The sequence below is a fragment of the Chlorocebus sabaeus genome, chromosome 23 (genome assembly GCF_047675955.1).
Source record: "Chlorocebus sabaeus isolate Y175 chromosome 23, mChlSab1.0.hap1, whole genome shotgun sequence".
NCBI classification, from domain to species: Eukaryota; Metazoa; Chordata; class Mammalia; order Primates; family Cercopithecidae; genus Chlorocebus; species Chlorocebus sabaeus.
This window is the reverse complement of record NC_132926.1, coordinates 46,221,586-46,247,636: the sequence shown is the minus strand read 5'-3', so window position 1 is coordinate 46,247,636 and position 26,051 is coordinate 46,221,586. Positions and strand designations below refer to the sequence as shown.

General features: G+C 46.4%; 1 protein-coding gene across 2 annotated transcripts in view; it reads left to right on the top strand.

Moving 5' to 3' along the window:
- The window catches only part of SLC25A48 (solute carrier family 25 member 48), a 47,127-nt gene that overhangs the window by 12,338 nt on the left and 8,738 nt on the right, over window positions 1–26,051 (top strand). For both annotated transcript variants that reach the window (XM_073010676.1, XM_038007589.2), the window contains exons 3-5: window positions 3,497–3,568; window positions 5,619–5,877; window positions 25,340–25,597. In XM_073010676.1, coding sequence (XP_072866777.1) covers window positions 3,497–3,568; window positions 5,619–5,877; window positions 25,340–25,597 — 589 coding nt within the window. The remainder of the gene's footprint in view (window positions 1–3,496; window positions 3,569–5,618; window positions 5,878–25,339; window positions 25,598–26,051) is intronic.

Genomic DNA, 26,051 nt, shown 5'->3' with positions numbered 1-26,051 from the left:
GTGAAAGAGTCCAAATCTAAGCAAGTCTTAAAATTGATTCTGCATAACCAGGAGAGATGAGAAAGATAATGGCAAGATCATCCATTCTGTAGGCCCAAAATGAAGGCTCTGGACACCTCAGATTTGGAGATATTTTCCCTAATAACTAAAAGCACTGAAGCTGGGCTAGGGAACAAACTCTCTTCTCTCTTGTCTTTCATAGGTGTTCATTGAGTACGTATTATATACCTAACACTATGTATAGGTCAGAGAACCCAACCCTCAGGGCAGTCACACCTGGTTAAGAGCTTGGACTGGACTTGTTTGGGTCTCAGTAGGCTACAGGTTGGTGGAAATAGCAGCCTCTGGGGTCCTGTGGAGTGAAAGACCTTGGGGATGAACCAAATGAGGGGGCCAGGTTCCTGGGGAAACCATGTGAGTCAGTGTGGTTGACTGAATGATGGTCCCCAGACATGCCTGTGTCCTCATCCGTGGAACCTGTGAATGTCATCTTACACGGCAAAAGAAAACTTTGCAGGTATGATTATGTTAAGGATCTTGAGATGGGAGGATGACCCTGGATTATCGGGGAGGTTCTTAAATGTAATTACAAGTGTCCTTATAAGAGGGAGGTGGAGGGAGATTTAAATTTCTTCCTACAGAAGAGGAAGAAAACAATGTGATAATAGAAGCAGGGAGAGAAGAGGAGCCATGATGCTGGGGCTCTGGGAAAGGGGGTGAACCCCAGAATCTGGGGGAGACAAGAAAACAGATTCTCCTCAAGAGCCTCCCAAGAGAGTGCTGCCCTGCCAGCACCCTGATCTTAGCCCACTGAGACCCATTTCAGATTTCTGGTCTTAGAACTGTAATAGAATGCATTCATGCTGTTTTAAGCCATGATGTTTGGGGTAATTTGTTACAGCAGCAACAGGAAACTAATGTAAGGGGTCAGTTGTGTTCATCTGTAAGATGGGACCAGTATCAGTGCCTTAGAGCATCTGTGGGATTTAATGAGGTCAGTTTTATATTTGGTTGTGTTCATCTGTAAGATGGGAGCAGTATCCATGCCTTACAGCATCTGTGGGATTTAATGAGGTCAGTTTTATATGATAGTCAGTATGCAGCTGGTGCAATTAAATGTCTTCTCCTGCTATCACTGGGGGCCCTAGAGACTTGGGCTTTGCTGCTGGCCTCTGTGCCAGCCTACCCGAGTGCTCAGCATGCCTGACAGACCTTTGTTCCATGGCTTTGAAATTATTCTGTGATCTAGGTTTGGCTCTCAGGTTGAGTTCCTTCATGTATTATTGACTTGAGTGACTCAACCACTCAATTTTCTTAGCAGGAACTTGATTACTTGTTGCAGCGGGTGGGTGGTAGTCAAACATTCTGTGGATTCACTTTCCAGGGACAGCCCTAGGAGAGTGTTGGACCTCCTGACAGCCTTACATGGGGCACAGAAAGAGACCTGCACCCCTCCAACACCTCCTAAGTTACCACCTGGCCCAAGTCATTGTCCTGGTTGTGGACATCCCACTCCAAGATAGGCCTCTGTGGTTCTGCTCAACAAGAAGACCTTGAAGGCCCAGTTCTCATCTTGCTGCATCTTCCAGGGAGTCTCCCCCACCCAATTTAAAATTACCTTTTCCTTCTTATCACCCAGCTCTTCTTATCCTTGGTTTATTTTCCTCCATAGTACTTGTCTTCATCTAAAATATATATTTACTTGGGAATTACTTTTTATTGACCATCTTTTCTGACTCCACCAGATTGTAAGTTCCATGAGGGCAGACTCTGGTTTCTTTACTGCTGAAGATTGGAATAGTGCCTCCAATAAAATAGGCCCCGAACAAATATTGGTTGAGTGAGTTAGTAAACACACTTCTCTGATTATGAAAGTAATACTTATGAACAGGGTGTGTACTATTTCCTGTATTTTCCTATGGCTACATATGTTTATAAAACTATTTAAGTGGGTGCTTCTCAAACTCTTGGCCATGTTATTAGCCATGGTCATAAACTCAGGAGAGGAGCAGGGTGAGAGCAAAGGTGGGTCCAATGAAGCTTTAGCCTTACATGTGACATTAATTGGTTGTTGTTGTTGTTTTTGAGAAAATTTATTTCCACATGAGTTGTATACTTTACATAAGTTTTAAACTACATAAACTAAAAATAATGAAAGTACCATCAGCTGATTGTAGGAGAGTTGGAAAATGCAGAAAAGTCCCATGCAGGAAAACATTGCCTGTGATCTTCAACTCTGAGATCAGCATTTTAACTACATGTACCCTTCCAGGGCCTCCTCCACTTGTCTGCAGAGCTGAGCTCAGGTGGTTTGTGTGAAGAGCTAGCCTGCTTTTCTGGGTCTCAGCCTCTCACTGCAAACTGGGCTGCATAGTATCTCCTCTTTGGTGGTCTCATGGCACCTTCGTGCACAGGCATGACATGCTGTGCATGCTGACAAAGTGTTTTGATGGAGAATTATAGGCTGCACATCTTAAAATAAGTGGAACCTTCTAAGGCTAGGGCAGGGGTACTCTTGAGTGGACTTACTCAGACCCTCTGTGCCTGTCAGCTGCTGCCCCTGGTCACCAAAGCCAGCCTCCATTAGAGGCCACCACACCTTAGCCATACAGTCCTTTTTCAGTCAGTGCAAAAGGACCGCTGTGCCAGGGCTGTGCCCAGCTCTGGAGATGAAAGGAAAGTAACACAGGTGGTCCTACCCTAGTTGGGTGACCCAACATAAACCCTATGTAATCAAACACATAGGGCCACTCGACATTTCGACTCAGACCTAAAAGATGAGGAGGAGCTGGAGGAAGAGCCTTCCAGACGTGGGGAACAGTAGGGGCAGCTGGATGGAGGCAGGAAAGAATTGCTGCTGCAGGGTCTGGGAACCTGCAGCTCATGCAGGGCCCGGGGAGAGGAGATGGCACATGCGGTGAGAGACAGGTGCCTCCCAGTCTCAGGGAGAGGGCAGAATTTATCCTACATTTGATGGGAGGCCACTGGAGGCTTCATTGACCTTTGAAAATGATCAGTCTGCCTGTTGTATAAAGAGAAATGGAGGAAGTGAGGGAGAAGCAGGAGACCAGGGAGGGCTTCAGGCCATGTTTCTGGTGAGGATGAGGGGTGAGGCCTAGGGTGGTGGTTCTAGGGACAAGAAGAGCAGGTCTCCCCCAAAGATATTTTGGAGGGGGCAACAACAGACAGCAGATAGGGTAGAGTCCCAGTTTAGTTTTTATACTCAAGAGGCGGGGATCATACGATCATTCGGCACAACTAGCTGGCCTTTGCCATTCTTTCAGCAAAGCAGGCTTCTTCGCAATGAGTGAGTCTGAATGGGACATGAGAGGGAGGCAGTGCAAGCCAGAAACAGAGCACCAGCCTGGCCTGGATTGAAACCCAGACCCTTTGCTGGCGGGGTCACTATGAGCAGGGCCTCTCCCTCCGGGCATCTTTGGAGCAGTGGGCTATGAGTGATCTCTGAGCCGATCCATGCCCTTGTCTCTCTCCACAGACTCGCCTGCAGGCCGGTGTCGGCTACGGAAACACCCTCAGCTGCATTCGCATGGTGTACAGGAGGGAGAGCGTAAGTGCCTCTTGGGCAGGTGGAGTGATGCCTGCCTGGGACCCCACGGGCTAGGGACCAGGGCCACAGCCCCACACCGGCTTGAAGGTGGGGACCTCTCATTCTGCTCTTCACACTCAGCTCGATTTTCCCTACTTCATCTCACACCATACCTCAAATATTACGTGTTACCTAAACTCACCCCTGCCACCTACCACAGCATAACTGAAGAAAAACTCCGGTTTTGTGTAACCACTATGGAGAAATCCTGAAGAATCTGGAGCCACAGTGTGGAAAATTCCTGCAAAAACAAAGTGATCACTCAGTTTTTCACAAAGGCACGAGTGACTGGCAAACCGTGTGCTGATAGACCTCCCTTTATCTGGCCCGGCGGCAGTCAGGCACGTCTGAGCCTAGACACCAGAGTTTATCTGTGCCCAGGTTGCTTGAGACCATGTGACCTGAGGTGTTCCTTTTCCAAAGGGAAAACTGAGTGATACTTTGTAGAAGATGCATCAGACTCCCTTCTTGAGAACTGGCATGTGCTCCAGGAAGACTTTCTGAGGCCCCTCTTTCTGGAATTTAGAATAAACTGTAAAATTTTGAATGAAATGACGTGATTTAAAGAAACCATCAGGTGGAACCCTGTCGCAGCCCTCTGACTTTTCTCTGAGTCACTGGAAATGTGGCCCCATTGTAGCCACTGTCTCCACCGGACTCCATCCTAACAAGTGCCCTGGGGCTCGGAAGCCTCCTGCAAGCACCTAGAGTTTTCCCACGGATGAAGTGTGTCTCGCATCAGGGTGTTGTAACTCCCTTGATCAGCGCATTACAACTGGGGCGAGCACTGCAAGCCTAGCACTTGGTGTTCCCGGGTGATGTTGTGGGAGTCCACAGTCCCCTGAAAGTGGCTGTTGATTCTCCTTTTGGCACACGTTCCCGACAGTGTCTGCCAGCCTGTGTCCCAGCTCCGGGGTTTTGGTGGGGACTGCGGGCGGTTTCTCTGAGGCATAGTAGTTCATGGCTAAGCCACATCCAAGTTATCTGAAGGATCTTGCGATGGAAGAACAGTATGAAGCAAGGTGTGTTCACATGTGTGTGTGCATACATGTGTGTATATATGCACGTGTGTGTGCATGTGCTGCTGTGTGTGAGACACCCTGCCTCTGGCAGCCAGGGTACAGTGCGTGCAGCAAGGACTAGTGGGTTTGTGCACAGCCTGGAGTCTGCACAATAGCTTCCCAGTACTTCCTCACATTTGATTTGGCACGCGTGTGCTGCCCTGACTCCTCCAAGGGCCTGTGGAATTTTCCGGTTTTCCTTAGCACATCTGTGGTGTTCATCAAGAATGCCGTGTGGAAGGGACGGAACCCCAGCCTGCAGCACCCCCTCCTCAGCCTCCTGCAGCCTGTGTGTGCGCATTCTGCGTCCTTGTATAACCCCTTCAACCACTTCTGTCAGGAGACACCCATGCTCATGGGCACTCATCTACAGGCTGGCCCAGGCACCCCTCGGGGATCTGGGGAACCCCTGTCTTACACCACAGGCTTAGTAGGCTGCCTATGCTGTAACTGCCTGTCAATTTGTTCCGCACCTCACTTTCCCCAGACTATGAGCTCGGTGAGGGCAGAGGCCGTTGCTTTCTTATGGTTGCTCCCCAGGGCCTGGCCCCTGGCCAGTGCCTGGAGAATGTTTTTACTGTGGTGTATGAAGTGGGGGCGTGTGGTGCTTGGCCAGTCCACTGCTCCTAAGGTCTCCTCAGGTTCCCCCGTGGCCACAGCCTGACTTTTTTCCAGCCCAAGATCACTGCCCCTCCCTGCACATGTGGGTTCCAGGCCAGGACACCACCCATAGGAAACAAAGCGGCTTGCAGAAGCCGGACTGTCCTCAGAGCAAGGATGCCTGCCCCTGAGCGGCCCCTGACCCTCTGCCTCCTGTCGCATCAGCACCCTCTTCCCCTCTCTTCGTTGACACCTGGGCAGATGTGTCCAGTGGTGTTCCCTGCCATCCTGCAGGCCCTGCAACGCCAGCCCTGGGTCCTCACGCCTCTTCCTTCTGGGTTTCACTGCAGGTGTTTGGCTTCTTCAAGGGCATGTCCTTCCCCCTTGCCAGCATTGCCGTCTACAACTCCGTGGTGTTTGGGGTCTTCAGTAACACACAGCGGTTCCTCAGCCAGCACCGCTGCGGGGAGCCCGAGGCCAGTCCTCCACGCACGCTGTCGGACCTGCTCCTGGCCAGCATGGTGGCCGGTGTGGTCTCTGTCGGGCTGGGAGGGCCCGTGGACCTCATCAAGATCCGGTTGCAGATGCAGACACAACCATTTCGGGACGGTAAGAGGCCAGGGGAGCACAGGCTGGTGTCTGGGACTTGTGGCCCTTTCTTGGTTTGTGGGATCTGGGATGTGGTTGTTAAAATCCTTTTATTGAGCAAGGCATCTACCTTGTCACCTGGTAGTCCGTAATTACAGGCATACCTCAGAGACAGGGGTTTGGTTCCAGACCACTGCAGTAAAGCAAATATCACAGTAAAAGTCACATGAACGTTTTGGTTCCCCAGTTCATTTAGTGTACTTCATGTAACATGTAATATCTGAGGTGTGGTGTGAGATGAAGTAGGGATGTACGTAACTTTACTGTAGTCTAAGTATGCAATGGCATTATGTTTTAAATATATATATATTTATATATACACACACACACACACACACACCTTAATTTAAAAATACTTTAGTACTAAAAATTATTGACAATTATCTGAGTCTTCAGTGAGTTGTAATCTTTCTGCCGGTGGAGGGTCTTGCCTCGAAGTTGATGGCTGCTGACTGATCAGGGTTGTTGTTGCTGAAGGTTGGGGTGGGCTGTGGCAATTTCTTAACGTAAGACAACAATGAAGTTTGTCACATCCATTGACTTCCTTTCACAAAAGTTTTATCTATAGCATGAGATGCTGTTTGATGGCATTTTGCCCACAGTAGAACTTCTTTCAAAATTGGAGTCAGTCCTCTCAAACCCTGCCGCTGCTTTATCAGCTAAGTTTATGGAATATTCTAAATCCTTTGTTGTCATTTCAACAACATTCACATTCACAGAATCTTCACCACTAGTAGACTTCATCTCAAGAAAAACTTTCTTTCTTATCCATAAGAAGTAACTCTTCATCTGTTAAATACTGTCATGAGATTGCACCATTCAGCACCATCTTCAGCCTCTACTTCTCATTCTAGTTCTCTTGCTTTTTCCACCACATCTGCAGTTCCTTCCTCTACGGAAGCCTTGAAGCTTTCAAAATTATCTGTGAGGGTTGGGGTCAACTTCTTCCAAACTCCTGTTAACATTGCTATCTTGACCTCCTCCCATGAACCCCAAATGCTCTTAAGAGCATCTAGAATGATGAATTTTTTCCAGAAGGTTTTTCAGTTTACTTGGTTCAAATACATCAGAAAAATCACTATCTATGGCAGCTATAGCCTTAAGAAATATATTTCTTAAGTAATAAGACTTGGAAGTCAAAATCACTCTTTGATTTAAGGGCTGCAGAATGGATGCTGTGTTAGCAGGCCTGGAAACAACATTCATCTCCTTGTACGTCTCCACCAGAACTCTTAGGTTATCAGATGCATTGTCAATGAGCAGTAATATTTTGAAAGGAATATTCTTTTCTGAGTAGTAGGTCTCAGCAGCAGGCCTAAAATACTCAGGAAACCATGCCGTAAACAGATGTGCTGTCATCCAGGCCTTGTTGTTCCTTTTCTAGAACATGCAGAGCAGATTGATTATCATTCTTAAAGGCCCTAGGATTTTCAGAATGGTAAGTGAGCACTGGGTTCAACTTAAAGTCTCTAGTTGCATTAGTCCCTAATAAGAGAGTCAGCCTGTCCTTTGAAACTTTGAAGCCAGGTATTGACATCTCCTTTCTAGCTCTGAAAGTCCTGAAGTCATCTTTTTCCAATAGAAGGCTGTTTTGTCTACATTGAAAATGTGTTGCTGAGTATAGTCACATTCATCAATTCTCTTAGCTAGATCTTCTGAATAACTTGCTGTAGCCTCTACATCAGCACTTGTTGCTTCACCTTGCACTTTTATGTTATGGAGATGGCTTCTCTCCTTAAACCTCATGAACCAACCACTGCCAGCTTCAAACTTTTCTTCTGCAGCTTCCTCACCTCTCTCCACCCTCAGGGAATTGAGGAGAGTTAAGCCCTTGCTCTGGATTAGGCTTTCGCTTAAGGGAAAGTTGTGACTGATTTGATGTTCTATCCAGACTACTCAAACTTTCTTCATACCAGCAATAAGGATATTTTACTGTCTTATTATTTGTGTGTTCATTGGAGTAGTGCTTTTAATTTTCTTCCAGCATTTTTCCTTTGCATTCACAACCTGGTTAACTCTTGGGCAAAAGAGGCTTAGCTCTTTTGACCTGTCTCAGCTTTCAACATGCCTTCCTCACTAAGTTTAATCATCTCTAGCTTTTGATTTAACGTGAGACACTATGAGTCTTCCTTTCACTTGAACACTTAGAGGCCATTGTAGGATTACAAATTGGCCTAATTTCAATATTGTTGTGTCTCAGGGAACAGGGCGGCCTGAGGAGAAGGAGAGAGAAAGGGAATGGCTGGCTTGTCGGTGGAGCAGTCAGAATAGCCATGATTAAGCTAACTCCCTTATATGGACGCAGCTTGTTGTGCCCCAAAACAAGGACGTTAGTGACATCAAATATCACAGATAATCATAACAGATATAATGGTTACAACAAGGTTGAAAATATTGTGAGAATTATGAAAATGTGACATGGAGATATCAAGTGAGTACATGCTGTTAGAGAAATGGTGCCGATAGCCTTGCTGGACTCAAGCTGGAAAATGAAATATCTGTAAAGTGAAATGAAGTGAAGCACAATAAAACAAGGTGTGGTTTTAATACTGTTTAATCTGAAGCAGTAACTGTCATTAAGTATTTGGTATGTGCCAGGTACTCGCTAGGACCTTTGCATGTGTTCTCATAATTCACCTTGTAACAATTCTGTCAGGCAGGTGCTGCTATCTCCATTTTACAGATGAGAAAACAGGCTCCCAGAGGTTAAAACAGTTACTCAAGAACACACGATTAGCCACTGGTGAGTGAGAGCCACCAGTGAGAGTGAGGCATGGGAGGTTACTACAGGCAAATATTGCAGTACCCAGTGCAAAATGCTAAGGCCCCTTGTTCAAAAATTATGCCATATTTTACAATGGCAACAGCAAAGCATTAAGCCAAGTGTGGTGCTTGGATGAACACACTGGTCTCATCCCCACAAAGGTAGCCCCAGCTGAGTTGGGACTCCTACACATGTATGTCTCATCCAAAAGCTCAGAGTCCCGACCTCACCTGGCCCGCATGCCAGGAAGTGCAGCAGGCAAGGCCTTGCTCCTGACCACCCGTCTCCTGCCCTTACCTGCCCTTGCTGTCCTTCAGCCCTTGCCTTTCCTGTTAGAGTTTCACTTCTTGTTGTGCGATGTAGCCATTTCTGCACCACAAACTTTATCTCTCGTTCCTCCTCACTGGGAAAGAGTTTTCTGCATCTTTCCTGGCAGTGGCTTTCCCAAAGGAGGGTAGAAAGAACAGGAAGGCACTTGCTGTGCGGAGCAGAGAGGGTGCCGGCTCTGGAGGAAGGATAGGCTTGCAGTGGTAGGAGACATATTGCAGTACCTTGAGGTACTTTGATTCTCAGCTCTACCACTCAGTTCCCTGTCTCCTCAGGTTAGATACTGCCCTTTCTGAGCCTCATGCTCCTTTTCTGTGTAATGGAAAGGCTGGGCCCATAGTCCTTTCCTGTGTAATGGAAGAACTGGACCCAGAGTCCTTTCCTGTCACCTCAGACATCTGATGGGGCTGACAGTCTCCAGCTTGATCTTGGCCCTTGTGGAGAAGACTCCTTTTCCTGGCAACCTTCTAATAGTCCCTGTGTGACCTCTCTGCCCAGGGAGGCTGGGTTTCAGCATGTATCACAGCCAGAGCCCCAGCAGCTCACTCAGGAGCATCCCAGCCTAGCATCCCCTGCCCCAGCCCCAGAGCTGCCCAGGACAGGGTCTGCACATTCTCTAAGCATGGTGCTGCTGCTCCTTGCTGGGGCGCATGGAGGGCCTGAGGCCTGGCTGCTCCAAGGCTGTGTGTCACATGCCCCCAAGGCCCATGGCCACTACAGCATGTGGGGAGATGCAGGAAAACAAATGGGGCCATCAGGGAGACGTAGGACCGGCAGATCTTCACCTTCATCTTCAGCATATTGAGTCATGTCTCGGAACAATTCAATTTGACCCAAGGGTGGCACCTCTGAGGAATGTTTGACCTTTGCTGATGTGTCCCATCCCAGACGCATAAGCAAAGATGTAGAGGAATGAAGGCTGTCATGAGCAGGCTGAGAACCCAGGCATCTAGGCCCCGTGCTGGCTGTTTGCTCTATCCTAACTGCCTCAGAAAAGCTTACCTTAGGGGAAAGGAAATCTCCATACGTCCTAAAACTGTTTGGGGTTCAGGTGTTGGAAAATGCTCAGCAATGAGGCTCTTTGACTGCTGGGAGCAGCCCTGCCTCCTTTACCACCTGGCACCTTGTCCCTGGAAGGGGAGGAAATGGGGGTAGGTTTGCGAGTGTCTGTTTGCAATATCTGTTGTGGGCCCTCAGCCAGCTTGGACACCAAGAGAGGTGTTTCCCAAGAAATACTTTCCTTAAGAAAGTCTGGGGCATTTGAAGGTTTCTTGACAACATCTTGTTCTATCCTCTGTCCTGCCCACTTCCACCCCAGCTTTCCCTGTACAGTGTGCTAGAATGGTGTCATACCAGGCCCTGAGTGATAGGGGATCCTGAGGCCAGGCTAGAAGCATTGGGAGACTAGAGGAAGAATGGGAGGCAGTCAAGGGAGTGGCTGAACCCAAGCATGGCCTCCAAACAGGGTGCACAGCTCCTGGCCAGTGTTTGGGAGCTGAGCAGCCACCATTAGCAGCTGCCAATGTGACATGCTCACTGTGTGCCAGACACCACATAAGGTACTGTCCACCCATCACCTTTTTTAATACCCACCATGACGGCATGAGGCAGATATGATTGCCATCTCTGTTCACTTATCTGCAAGACAATAGTTATGCACCTACTGGGTGCCAGGTGCAGGGCTATGTGCTGAGGATGCAGTGGTAAACAAAAGACTGCGTCCTGTCTCTGTTACAGTGCCGCATCCAGCTGAGAACCAGAGAGGAACTGGGTCCCTACAAACCGTGATGGTAGGGAAATAGAATGGGCTCTCAGGCTGGGGTCAAGGAGGGCTTGGGGGCAGGGTGGGAGAAGGGCTGAGAGGAGAGCCTGGAGGTAGGGCTGTGCACCTGCCTAGGTAGTGCTAAGGGCCACTCCGGCCTGCCTTGTCTAGGCGTGGAAGCCCGGGACATGGCCTCCCTGGGGCCCTCCAGATCTCCCATCCGGGAAGTCAAGATCCTTAAAGGGCCCTGTCTTTTGGGTAAGCCTCTGAGTAGTGAGAACACAGGGACCCTGTCCCTCCACCATGGGAGGCGCTGACATGTCTCAGGATAGGTAAGATTCCCTGAGCCTCCTGTATGGCAATCTGCCCACGGCCTGTGGCCTCAGGTTGTTTATTCGTCTGCGGTGCCAGAAGGAAACCGGTTCTCTTAAATAAACCCCCGAGGCAGCAACAGAAAATGAACATGGGTTTGTTCTGTTCTTCCCTGTGTGCCAGGAGACCTGCCTTTTGGGAGCATGGAGAAGGCTCTTAGTAAAAGGCATGGGAGGTTTCTGTGGGCAAATATTTCTCAACCCTGCAAAGCTTTGAGCCCTTAGAGCCAGGGCTCATGGGCTTAGCACAAAGAGCAAAGACAAAGACAAAGATGGTTCACCGAGTGAGTGGAGGGAGAGTAAAAGCCGAGATTGGAGGACCCACCTCTGCCGTGTCCCTACAAGTTTCTGTGATCTGGGCTGAATAAGAATGGTCTTGGCAGTAGTAGCTAAGTAGCCCATGTTTACTGAACCTTAATTGTGTGCCAAGCACTATGCTAGGAGCTTGGCATGTGTTTAATATTTACAACAACCCAATTCCTGAAGTTTTACTATGGGGAGACTGAGGCACAGAGAGGTTTCATACCCTGAGGTCCCTCCCTTAGTGGGAGGTGGAGGAGGTCTGATTCAGAGCCACTGTTGCCATCTCTGCTTTTGCCCCAGAATTTGTAGAAGCTGAGGTTATGACAATGTTGATAACATTGGGCCACCTGGGCCTTTGCAAAAAATTGTCATGCACACAAATAGCTTCAAACTTTAGGGAGAAGTAGGCTGGGAGCATGTCTCCAAAATGACATTGTCCAAGTAATGGGCACAGCTTGTGGGTTCCAAGGGATGGGTGTGAATTCTGTGGCATTGGGCTGCCTCCTCTGATCTCCCTTGCCCTCAGTTGCTTGGGGGAAAGACTTTGGTGACAGCAGGTGCTGGACAGGATCAACTACTGGGGAAGGGAGGGGAGGCTGACAAAGGGTCACCAGGCACTGTTTTCTGCCAGGAATCCCTCCAGAAAATGAGAAGAAATGTGGTTTTCTTTCAGTTGCTCCTCAGGAACCCTCTAGGCTAGAGATAGAAAACTCAGAGACTCATCAGGACAGGGAGCTAACATACATGTAACCTCCTATATTCTCTTGCTGCTAATAAAGACATGCCTGAGACTGGGCAATTCATAAATAAAAGAGGTTTAATTGACTCACAGTTCCACATGGCTGGGGAGGCCTCACAAACATGGCAGAAGGTGAAGGAGGAGCAAAGTCACGTCTTATGTGGCAGCACGCAAGACAGCATGTGCCAGGGAACTCCTCTTTATAAAACCATCAGATCTCTTGAGACTTATCCACTATCATGAGAACAGCGTGGGAAAGACCCCACCACCATGATTCAATTACTTCCTACCAGTCCCTCCCATGACACATGGGAATTATGGGAACTATAATTCAAGGTGATATTTGGGTAGAGACACAACCAAATCATATCACCTCCCTCGGCATTGCAGTAAATACAGAGTTTATTTGACACAAGGCCAGCCACACCACATGGGAGACAGAGTTATTCCTCAAATCAATCTCATAGGAGGCTTATAGGTTAGGGCTTTTTCAAAGGCAGTTTGTGGGAAGGGATGGAGATGGCTAGGCAATGGGTGCTTGCTGCTGATTGATTGGCATGCAATCATAGAGGTGTGGGAAATGGTCCTCCTATGCATGTTGTTGCTTCTGGGTGGGGCCACAGGAGCAGGGTTGGTGGGTCCAGGAGCAGGGCTGGTGAGTTGGTGCCACTGGTGTCAGACATACAAAAAGTCTGAAAAGATATCTCAAAGGGCTAATCTTGGGTTTCACAATGCTGATTGCTCCTGCAGTGATGTTATTGGCAGAAGTAATTGGGGGAGTTGCATATCTGTGACCTCCAAAGTGATGGCTGGCAATCCTTTATGTCTATTCCTTAGCAGAATTCAGGCTCCTCTCCTCCCTCTAGCCTGTTGACCTCTCATTACTTTTAGGGAAGGGCGATTATCATTTAAAGTATAAACTGAATGTCTGGCAAAGTTAGCTCAGCCTAAGCCAAGAAATAATCAAGGCAGCTTGAAGGATAAAGTCAAAAAGGGAGTTGGCTAGATTAGGTTGACCCCCACTGCCATAATTTTCTCACTGATCTAATTTTTGCAAAAGTAGTTTCATAAGTGAGAAGAGGTATCTGGGAAAGTGAATCCTCTCCCATTTTTCTTGAGAACACAACTCTCCTAACCTATGTTTCATTTTTCCTCTTTTGATTGAAACCTGGACACAGAACATATTTTACCTTCTGCCACATTCTGCTATTAGAAAAGCATAGTTCAAGCCTAATGTGACAGCTTCAGTGTCTGAGAGACAGCTGGGAGTAGTGGGGACTGTGGCAAGCTGGGCCCACATCCTGTCCAAGGGAGTGGCCACAACCCCACTTTAATTGAATGTTGCCCTGTGGCCTGATGTGCTTGGATCCTCTGATTTTTAAGAGAAGGCAAAAAGGTAGATTTTTATGTGAGATATTTTGGTTGGAATGATCATGTAATTCAATGAAAAACAAACAGAACACTATATAACCCAAGGTTATGTGAATTGCATAGAATGAGGCTGGGGATGGCTGCAGTCCTGTGGTCTGTGACCTGGGTCAGGCCCAATCCATGTGTTGACTCTGCTCATGTAGGCATTGCTAGGCAGCCTTGGGCAGGGCTTGTGAGACTGATCAGATTTTGTGGTTCTGCCTCAGGATTGCCAGTCCACTTCCAGGGTGATCCTATGTGATAAGAGACAGCACTCACATATGGAAGCCAGGTGCCAAGAGGCCTCTGGCTTCTTTGCTTTGGGACATGTGACAGGTGGACTGGAGGCCACATTGAGGTGAGAGCCCAGCTTAGGTGGTTGGGGGACTGGCAAATATACAGCCAGTGTATATTCAGGCAGCCCCTCCTGATTGTCTGTTAGTGGTGATCCATGGTTGAAAATCTACAAGCTACAGAACATTGAAAGTGGAGGTAGAAAGTACCCATTCATGCAATTACAACCACTGGTAACACATTAATGTGTTTATTTTTCCATTCTGTATACATAGATTAAAGATTTTAAGAAGCTGTGATCATGCTATATGGGCAATTTCATGTCCTGTTTTTAACTCAGCATTGTAACAGAAACATTAACCATGTTATTAAAATAGCATATAAATTTTTTTAAGTAGATGGGCAATATTTAAAATGGATGTGCCCTAGTCCATCAAATACACACGCATGCACACACACACACAGACACACACACACTGAAAGGGTCTATGTAGTATGATGAGAATTAAGCTTCCAGAATTAGACTACCTGCTTCTAATTCTACTTCCACTGAACCCAAAAAAGGTTGGACACCTCACCTAATGTCACCGAGCCTCAGTTAACTCATCTGCAAAACAGGCATGACAATAATAGCTACTTTATAGCTGGGATGCAATGAAATGTATTGTACTTGAAGACCTTAGTACAATGTCTGGCACATAGAAAATGTGAAATAAATGTTAGCTATTAGTAAATGTATTATTTAACAATCTTCCTACTGGTGAATATTTAGGTTGTTTGCAGTTTTTCCTCTTTTAAAAATAGTGATGTGATCAGCGAATATATTCATAAAGAGTTCTCTTTATTTAGGGTTATTTCCCTAAATGTGTGGGCTCTTTGACTCATGAGTGGGTTAAGGGGTGTGGCCATTTTTAACATTCTTGGTACCTATTATGAAATTATTATCCAGAAGAGCTTTACCAAATCATATAAGTGACTGCTTACATTTAAACGGAATTTCCATTTGACGCTGACTGCCATTGCACAATAACCAGTAATTATGCCCCGTGTAAATGCTTCCAAATTAACAGAGGTATTCTCCTGGGGCCTCTGCCACTTGGCAAGCAGGGAGACACTGGCCTGTGTTCAGTTGGATGTGTCTGTGACAGTAAGGCACCTGTGAAAAAACCCTTCCTTTTAAAATCACTGCCCTTTGCATGGGCATGAGCCTAACTAGGTGGCCTGTTGAGCCTGAGCTAGAAGTCAGGGCTGTGGCCCTGCAGACCAGTAGTCCCTCTGCTGCCTGAGCTATGTCCTTCCTAGAAGTTCAGGGTTAATGACACTCACTCCTCCCCCATCTGGGAGTGTTTAGATCTGTGTTTCTATTAAAAGCCTAATTAATGTGCAGATCACAAAGCCCTCTACATAACGGAGGTCGGAGTTGGGAGGATCAGGGAAGGACCGAACATTAACTCTGTGCTGACTATCCTAGTCATTGCACCAGGCACAACTGGAGGCAAGAGGCTGAGTTTTACACCTGTTTGAATTCACTGTGAATTGTTCATTCACAAGCATTTCCTGAGCCCCTGCTCTGAGGCAGGCACAGCGGGTAAAGAAGCGTTGGAAGCCCCGGCCTTCAGGGTGCCCACTGTCTGGTGGGGAGCCAGATATGTGCTTCAATGCGAAAGGCCTCATGAAAGGCTTTGGAACCCCTAACTCTGGCTTGGTGTATCAGGAAGCCTCCAGAAAGGAAGTGGCCATTGATCAGGTCTTTTAGTTCTATGTAGCATTTAGAGATGGGGACATGGGATGGCGAAGTGTTTTAACACTGTGGGAACAACATAGGGGAAGATTCTGTGGCAGGAAAATGTAGGCACATGGTGGGACAAGGGAGCCTTTGGTTAGCACAGACAAGCAATGCACAGACAGTGGGGGTTTTGGAAGATGCCGAGTGAGTTGGGAAGAACTTGGATTTCTTCACTGAGGGTGGGCTTAGATTATATTCAGCAGGCAGTAAAGCACTTTGGACACCAGAATGATGCAATCAGAGTTGTGCTGGAGAAGAGGAATCTGGCCTCTGGAAGGGGTGGAAGAGTAGTGGGAATTGTAGAAGTGGGTAGATTGATTTGAAGGCTGCAGCCACAGACCTGGGGCCATGGGCTTGGAAACAGAGATGGGTGGCAGATCCAGTGGCCCTGATGATATAGAAGCAGCAGGCCGAGCATTAGGCATAAGCAGGAGAGAGGTAAGTGTCAACAATGACTGAAGATCCCGAAGTTGGATGACAATGAGACAAGTGGAACCCCCCACACAGGGAATTAAGTGGCAAATGAAACATGTGAGACGGTTCTTGACATGGAGCAGGTAATCAATCAATGCTTACTGTGGCTGCTGCTGGAGGGGCAGGCTTGAGTGAGACGAGGATGAGTTTGGCCTGGTCTGCATAGTGTGAGGTGCCTGTGAGACTACACCTGGAAGCATCAGGGCTGCAGGTAGAGGCACAAGTGCAATAGGCATAGAAGTGACAGTTGAGGTTGTGACATTAGATGCAAACACCAAGTGAGCTGCAAATAAGGCAGAGGATGGCAGCAAAAAGAAGACTTACTGAAGGAATTTGGGAAGGAGCAGAGAGTTACAGTAACACTAATAACTGCAGTTAAAATTATCGAGCTCGTACCATGTATTGAGCTATACCACATTAATGCCCATTCCATTATCATCACAGCAACCCTATAAAATAGGCCCACTTATCATCTTTATTTTACAGATGAGAAAACCGAGGCTGAATTACATAATTTGTCCATGCTCACATAGCTGTCCCTTGGGGAGGTGGGGAATTACCCCAGGCCATGCAACTCTATGACCCCTAGAAACTGAGTCCTGAGAAACTGGTGTTACTGAAGTAGGAGAAAGGAGCATATGGAGGGGAAAAGTGCTAAAGTTGAGGTGATGATGGGGACAAAGACAGAGGGCAATGGAGAAGGAAAAGGCATTCATTTCCAAGTTGGGAGAGAAGAAGAAAGAAATTAAAAATGCAGAGAGATTCTTGAGGGCAAGTGGGAGGAAGTTGAGGGAATTGATGTCAGAAGACCTGGCTCCATCATACTGAAGACAATCTGGATAGAAAGGAATCAGAGCGTGGCCAGGATTTGAGGTGAAGAAGGTCCTAATTTCTGGACATGCTAAGAGCAGACAAGCTGGGCTGGACGGTAACAGCAGAGAGGGCCAGCTGAGAGGTGAGTCTCAGCAGGTGAGACCAAAAAGCCATCTGAGCACAAGAATCTGCATGGTGACAAAATAAGGCAAAAACATTTCTGCAGTTTCCCTGAATCCTCAGAGATGCCTGCCCAGGAGGTCATCAGCTGTGCCTCTGAGGCCCGGAGTGCATCCATTTGTCTCTTTAGCAACATGGTTTTATTGCTCCTTTGAAGATGTGTGGTAACCAAGGAAAATATTCTTCTCCAGGCAGGTTGACCTTGGGAAGGAACAGCAGATTTTCCAAGACTTTCCCGGTACAGGGTAGGGGTTGTTGATGTTAAAATCCCTGAAGGGACACACAACCCTTGAAGATGAAAGCTTATGCAGAAAGGCAGGAACCCTTGGAACATGAAAAGAACCCAAAAACCTGAAGACAACCCAGGCCTGTATAGCCTGGGCCTTCTTAAGTAGGCTGTGGGTTGCCAACAGCAAGTGAGAGCTGGAGCAATGGCAGCCCAGGAGTGAAGGGAGGAGGTCTGTGGAGAGGCCAAGCATATAGCCATGCAGTTCCAAAGAAGTCCTTGTTCTGAACGGTTTGACTAGTTAGAACCCTTTGAACAGTTTGTCCTTTTCAAACAGTTGTCCCACATGGTTACCAGACATTAACGGTAGTGCATAATACACCATTGTACAAATTACGTACATTGGTGACACATGTTTATTTAAAGCAATTGACAACAGCAAGTATTGTCCTGGTTTCTGGACTTAACACCAGTATTGGTCATTCTTGGCCCCATGTGGGCAACAGTGATCTCCCTCAGTAGACTTGGCTGCAGGCCACAGCTGCCTGAAGTTGGCAGGTCCAGCACTTCCAGAATCCAGAGTCATATAAGGACAGGGTGATAAAAATAGGAATAAGAACTATTTGCCTTAAGTAAGGGACATTTGCATGGCATGCATTTCAGTAAAGTACATTTGTCAACATTCCCTTTTCACGTTCATAAAAACCAAATGAGTTGGACAGGCCACTTACTCTGCCCCTTTCACAGATGATGAGGAAACTGAGACCCAGTGAGATTGAATCTCCTGCATGGGGTTGTACATTAAATAGCAACTGAACAGGAATGCAAATCCAGGGCTCTTTCTATGAAAGCATCTGCCTATCTTGGGCCTCTCAGGTCATGAGGAAACTGCTGGACTCTTAGCAACAGGAACTAGGTAGGAGCTTCCCAGCTGGTAATATCCTGGGAAGTGATCTGAGGGGTCCACCAGCCTGCTCAAGCTCAAACCCAAACTGAGGATGTTACAGCCAGCCTGTCTGCTGGAGGATGTACAGCCACATTGCTGGATGCTTCCATCACATCTAAGCAGTGCTGTAGGTGGGACCCTGATTTTGGAATTTTCTTTAATATCTAAAGCCTCTGACCCAAGGATCAGTCAGGGTCAGCCTTTTGATGAATGCCAAGGGTGTGAGTCTTGGGAGTGCTGAGACCTGCCTAAGTCAGGTGCTCCATTGTCCATGGAGTAGATGCTGAGATATTTATGGGACTCAGGCCACAGTGTATGATTCCTGTCAACAGGAAACTCACCGCCACACTAAGGGCAAAACAACATGCTCAGAAAACAGTAGCAACAGAGTCAAGCCATACTAGGGGGCACAGCCTCCGGCATGGGCTGCGGGCCCGTTTTTCTAAGAGCGCCTTGTTAATATGGAAAATGTGGTCCAACCCATCAAACAGCAGCTGTACTTTTAAGTGTTAGTGGACTAAGAAAACAAATATGTCAAGAAGCTGCTATGGATTACTAGTATGTTTAAGTAAAATGTTATTGTGTTACCTGTGATAGCTCCTACACATATGAGAAAAATGGGCACATATGTATGTGTGAGACATTGTAGGAATTCTGTCAATGCATAATGCTCACGGATTCTGGGGTGCCTTGAAATGACTCCCACTGGCTGAGCCTTACTGGACATAGAACCTTTGTGAAAACCCGCACGTCCCTGACTAGTGACCCACAGGTCCTCATTTGTGGATGGCTGATTTGTCAAGGATTTTCTGTAGAAAGTGGCCTGTTGAGAAACTACATTGTGTTCCCGTCCCACCACCCACATACCCACACAGCAGAGGAGGCAGGGAGCACTTTCTCTTCCAGAGAGTGGCCAGGCCTTTGTGCTCCTGAGGGCCAGCCCTGCTCCCCTCAGTGACCAGCCATTGTGTTTCTGCTGGCCTTACTGTTTCCAAGGTCATGGCCCATTGAAGACATTGAATAGCATTGACTGAGAAAGGAAAATAAATGGAACATCTTTGTGTTTGTGTCTGAGGAAGGCACAGTGGCTTTCTGTGGCTGGGTCCCTGGGTTCTGGAAGAGGGGCAACAGTGGTAGATCTGGTGTCCCCAGTCTGTGTCCAGCCCAGCTCAGCCCTTCTGAAGTTGGATGTGCCCTAAGAGATGGCTGCGTTGGTACCTGTTAGGATTGGCGAAACCTGGACCTACAACCCGCACCCCCCAAAATAAAACTCCCTGTAGAAGCATCTACCTTCTAAGGGACCTCCCAGGCTAAACAGGAGGCCAGCAGTGAGGCACTAGCACTTCACAGAGAGCTGCAGAGCCAGATAGCCATGGCCTGTAGGTTTAGGTGTGCCGGCCGGGTCTGAGTTGGACAAGGCAGGAGGCCTGGGCCCTCTCCACGTCCTAGGGCAGCGGGTTGCTATTTTCATTGACTTTGAACATCTTGCTAGTCTTGGTTACATAGGTGCAGGGGGCCTGAGATGGCCCTAATTGAAGTTGGGAAAATGAAGGAAATCACAGGCATCCTGAGTTTTTGAAGTACATAATCCGTATCTATCCTAATAAAAGGTAGTATGCCCTTGATCTAGAGAGGCAGCAGTTTTTGAGGTACATAATCCATATCTATCCTAATAAAAGGTAGTATGCCCTTGTTCTAGAGAGGCAGCAAAGGTTGGTCTCAAATGCAAAGCACTCATGATTTAAAAAAGATCAAAATTTGATTAATGTTTTTATCCTCATTACAGAATAAAAAATTCTAATTAGAGAAATTAGGTACACTTCACTTGAGAAGGAAATATACCTAATGCCAATCCTTTCACATATATGTGTACGCCCTGAAGGTTCAGGAACAATGGACTGGGAGTTGGCAGTTCCCTGTAAGCTGTGTCCTGATCCGGCACCTTGTAGTCTTCCTCAGGTTCCTTGGACAAAGGACATGCAAGTTCACAGATCTCAGTTGTGCATATTTCCAAGATTGGCTTTCCAGTAACTTTCCAAATCAGCTTTTAAGAGTCATCAAAATTGGGTTTTCACAAACTAAAATTGGTCCCATGGTATCAGAGTACCAAGAACTCTGATTCAGTGTTTTCCTGAGGCTGTCTGCCAAGTGTCCTGGCATCCCCCTGACTCTGCCACCCCCACAAGCCAGAGAGCACTTAGCACCACATGGGCCACTGGTGGAGATTTCTGCTGTTTTCCAGAAGAAGGCTCTTCTGTTTATTCCCTGTTTATCAGCAGGGCTATCTTACACTGGTCGTAGTTTTCTATGGCTCCTACTCTTGCTGTTGAATTGAAAATCAGTATAAGTGATAAGTGCATCATCATGTTAGGTTTGTCTGACTTTGGGCCTCACAAATGGTGGTGGTGTGATGCATTTTTATCTCAGGTATATCTATGCATAGAATTATAATAACTACCTTTGATGACATTCTGCTCTGTGGACCCAATATGAATCATGCATACCACTATTGGTAGTGCCAGTGCTGATAGACTTGTAAGTTATAACCAGTGCCCCAGAGAAAGGTTGCTTCTCAATGAATGACACCTCATGATATCACAGAGTTCTTTTACCTTGAAAATCAGGGGAGGATAGGTAGCCTGTGGAATCACTGCTCTCCCTAACTAGACTGTAAACAAAACAGTTTATTTCAAATATAAGAAGTCACTTCCACTGTAGAGTGTGATGACATAGGTGAATGCAATTGTAAAAACTTATCAATCGTGCACTTGAGAGCTTTACCTTTTATTGAATAAAAAGTATACCTCAAAAAAAAAAAAAAAAAACTGATAAAAACAAGAATAAGAGGCCAGAGGAGGAGAACAGGGGCTTTTGAGAATGAGACTTAAGAATAGGGAGGAGGTCCAGCCAAGAATGTATGGCCACAATGTAGTAAGGAAATGTCAGACAAACTCCAAATCAGGAAAGCTCTATTAACAAGCGGACGGGTCATGTACTCTTAAAAAATGTCAGTGTCACAAGAAACAAAGAAAGGCTATGGAAATGTTCCAGATTGAAGCACTGCATCCTGTCCTGGAGGGGAAAATGCTATAAAGAGCACCATGAAGATTAAATGACAATTTGATTATAGATGGTAGATTAAAGTACTGTCAATGTAGCTATGTGAAACTGATAATTGTGCTATAGTTATGTAAGACAGTATCTCCATTCTTAGGAAATATGTTTCAACATATTTAGGGGTAAAGACCCATCAAGTATGTAACTCACCCAGAAATAGTTTAGAAAATAGTTATGTATGAATGTGTAAAAATACATCTATATGTACACACACACACACACACACACACATTCCCTATTGCTTACCTTGGGAAGAAAAGAAGAAAAAGGATAGGTTTGGGTCTTGCTGCCAAAGTCAGTTCAAGGTTTGATAGGTGTTTTTCCAACATCTGTACCTCCACACAAACACGTTGTTATCAGAATCCCCTCTTTCAATCAATGACTCCTGAAAGCCACATCGTACCCATAGCTGATTCATGAAAACCTTGACTCCTGGTCAGGTCACTGTTACCTGGAAATGAATGGGGCTTAGGCAAAGTTTAGACACTGGGACAATTACATTGATTCAGTTGAATTGAATGCACACGAGTGAGAAGGGAGGGAAGTGAAGAGAGTGGGAGAGAGAACTCACAAAAAATAAGCAAATGAGCAAAAAGGTTGGCAATGGATAAATCTGGGTAAATGGTATGTATGGGCATTCTTTATACTGTTTTGCTTTTTATTCTTCTTTTGCAAATTTGGAATTATTTCCAAATAAAAAGTTTTTTCAAAAAAAATTGGGAATGAAGACGCTAGAAAGAATTCCAAGAGCTTCACAGTATAAACTTGGGTCAGTTTGGAGTCGTGTCAGTATCCTGGTGATGGGAGTCACCGTGATAATTATACTGCACTAACAGCCATAAATGGGTAATTCCGAAGCAGTAAAAGCTAGATTGGTTATGTGGCAAACCTGGGAGAATGAGAGAGAATTTCCTTATTGCTTACTCTGCAGAGAAAAGGAAAACAGTACAGGAATTTTGTTGACAAGGCCAGTTGGAGGTCTGATGAGTGTTTTCCCAACATCTGTACTTTCAAACGAGCAGATTGTTATCAAGATCCTCTCCTTCAATCAGTAACTCCTGAAAGCCACTATTTACCCGTAGTTGCTTCATGAAAACCTTGACTTCTGGGTCAAGTCAGTGTTACCTGGAGATGAAAGCAGTTCAGGCAAAGTTTATACGTTGGGACAATGACATCTATTCTGTCTAATGGCAAAATTTCCTCAGATGAACCAGGCAGTAGCACCGTGGATTTGGAAGAGGAAGGCATGCCTAGTGATCTCTCAGTGGGCTTTCAAAGGCCATCATGTCTGATCTTGCTCAGAGGGGCCTTGTGCCCCCAACGGTGGCTACCACCCCGGCTCACCTCCTATGGGATCCACTGTGGAAGAAGTTGGCTCCATCTCCTGCCCACACTGAAGTTGGCCTAATGGTTATGGCAGGGATTCACTCCCTTCCCCACTCGCAGATGGAAAATACAGCATGGGTTTGTTCAAGCACACTTCCCAGGCACACAGAAGCCTCCCCCTCAACTTCACCTGCTTCTGGGATGAGTTAAAGTACAGATTGCCCTTTATTCTCCAGTCTCCAGACTGTGGAGTCATGAAGCTGAATGCTCCTAACATTTCTGCTGGTAAAGATGGACTGTTTGGGGGACTTGGACATTGACCTATATGATGAAAGCTGTCTGCCTGTTTACCAGCATGTGTAAAACCAAACTGAAACGCTGTACAGAGAATTAAACTCAGGTGGCAAAATAGGCTTGTGGTCACAGACAAACTTTATTCTATTCCTTTCCTGGTCATGTCACATTATGTTATTTCCTGGAGAAGGGAAAGTTAAGAACAAGAGCCTACTTTATCTGCACTGGGTCTGGAAGGTCTGTCTGGTCATGAATCAAAGCCTCATAGCAGAGAAGGATCCATAGCAGAGAAGACAAGCACCAGAGCAGGAGATGGGTAGCAAATGAGAGAGAGGCAGAGTCTCTGCTGGCTATGTGCACGCCTAGAAGAACCTGGAGACAACCCCTGAGCTGCCAGCATAGACTACTGAGAGACAAGAAGATAGCAGCCCTGGGTCCCAGGACTTTGGGGGCCAAGAGCCCCAGTTCTGCCCTACAACTGTTTAGGGCACAGCCTGGCCAGGGCTGGAGTGAGTCACTGAGAATATACCCAGCTCTCCAACCTGTGGGTCCTGCCACCAATTCATGTCGGCAACTTTGGTCTCAGTTGATAGCTCATTAAGCCCCTACAATGTTCAAATCACCATGCTGGACACTGTACATGTATTACTTTATGTGCACTCATGACAACCTCTCCCTCTTTTAACGTTAAGGAAATGGGCTGAAAATGCTGACTTGCCAAGGTAAATTTCGAATTTTTCCAAATAATTTTTTAAAAATTATTGATTTTATTTTTATAAAATTATAAATATTAAATTATAGATTTTAAATTTTATATATAATTTATAAATTATTTTCTTTTTTATTGTGCTTAACTTTTATTTTCTTTTTTTTATGATACTTTAAGTTCTAGGGTACATGTGTACAACGTGCAGGTTTGTTACATGTGTATACATGTGCCATATTGGTGTGCTGCACTCATTAACTCATCATTTACATTAGGTATATCTCCTAATGCTATCCCTCCACCCTCTCCCCACACCATGACAGGCCCTGGTGTGTGATGTTCCCCTTCCTGTGTCCAAGTGTTCTCATTGTTCAATTCCCACCTTTGAGTGAGAACACGCAATGTTTGGTTTTTTGCCCTTGCGATAGTTTGCTGACAATGATGGTTTCCAGCTTCATCTGTGTCCCTACAAAGGACATGAACTCATCCTTTTTTATGGCTGCATAGTATTCCATGGTGTATATGTGCCACATTTTCTTAATCCAGTCAGTCTATCACTGATGGACATTTGGATTTGTTCCAAGTCTTTGCTATTGTGACTAGTGCCACAGTAAACACACGTGTGCATGTGTCTTTATAGCAGCATGATTTATAATCCTTTGGGTATATACCCAGTAATGGGATGGCTGGGCCAAATGGTATTTCTAGTTCTAGATCCTTGAGGAATCGCCACACTGTCTTCCACAGCGGTTGAACTAGTTTACAGTCCCACCAACAGTGTAAAAGTTCCTATTCCTCCACATCCTCTCCAGCACCTGTTGTTTCCTGACTTTTTAATGATCGCCATTCTAACTGGTGTGAGATGGTGTCTCACTGTGGTTTTGATTTGCGTTTCTCTGATGGCGAGTGATGATGAGCATTTTTTCATGTGTCTGTTGGCTGCATAAATGTCTTCTTTTGAGAAGTGTCTGTTCATATCCTTCGCCTACTTTTTGATGAGATTGTTTGTATTTTCTTGTCAATTTGTTTGAGTTATTTGTAGATATTTTTATAAAATTATAGATTTTAAATTTTATGAATAATTTATACATTATTTTCAATAAGCGGTAGAGCTAGGATTTGCAGCCAGGGCAGTCTGGCTCCAAATCTCATATACATTTTGCCCTGCCACACTGTGCATAAGTGTGTACACAGACACATACATACACACACACACACGCATGCACGCACACACACACACACAGCATGTTGGATTTTCTAGCTTCAAAAAAGAGCTTAGTGTGGCTTGTCATAATTGATTCTAGACATTCTGAAGTCACATCTGCTTCGAAAGAAGTAGTGGTATTGACCTAAAGTAACTGGTGTTCTATCATGTGGCTGAGATTATCCCCAGTCTGGCTGTGTATATTGGCAGGGGCTCTTGTTGGGACCTCAGTATCCTGGTTTGAGCTGCCAAGGTCAGATTTGGTAAAAGCTGATGGGCTACATGAGAGGGAACTGTCAAAGGGCTGGCTCCAGTGTCAGGGAATGTCCAGTCTCTTAACGCCCTGGGTCACTTGCCACCTTCTCTCCCCTGTCTTTGCAGCCAACCTCGGTTTGAAGTCCAAGGCAGTGGCTCCTGTGGAGCAGCCAGCATACCAGGGGCCCGTGCACTGCATTACAACCATTGTGAGGAATGAGGGCCTGGCAGGGCTGTACCGGGGGGCCAGTGCCATGCTGCTGAGGGATGTTCCAGGCTATTGCCTCTACTTCATCCCCTATGTGTTCCTGAGTGAATGGATCACACCTGAGGCCTGCACAGGCCCCAGCCCCTGTGCCGTGTGGCTGGCGGGCGGCATGGCAGGTAAGAACAGCAGCAGGTGGAGCCGTACCCCTGTGCAGGCCACGGCAGTGGGACAGCTGGGGAACTGCCATGCCCTTCTCAGCCCAGGGGGAGGGCAGGACACATTTAGGTACTCACCCAATAATTATTTGTTAGGTACCTACTGTGTCCCTGGTCCTCTCCCACCTCAGCCTCATCCCTTTTCCTATGCAGCTATGAGAATGGCAGTTCCCATTTGAGCCCATTTGATTTTCAGGCAATGGATATATTTTGAACACATACTCTGTGTCAGGCATTACTAAGCTTTGGAAAGGAAATCCATTATCATGGTTCAGTTTATTAAATGCAACCTTTGTGATGTAAGGATGCCATTAGTTCTACAAGGCAGGAATCAGTCTCCCCATTTCACAGATGAGAAAACTCAGGTCCAGAAATGTTAAGTAGCCAATCCCAAGTCACACAGCTGGTGCTGACA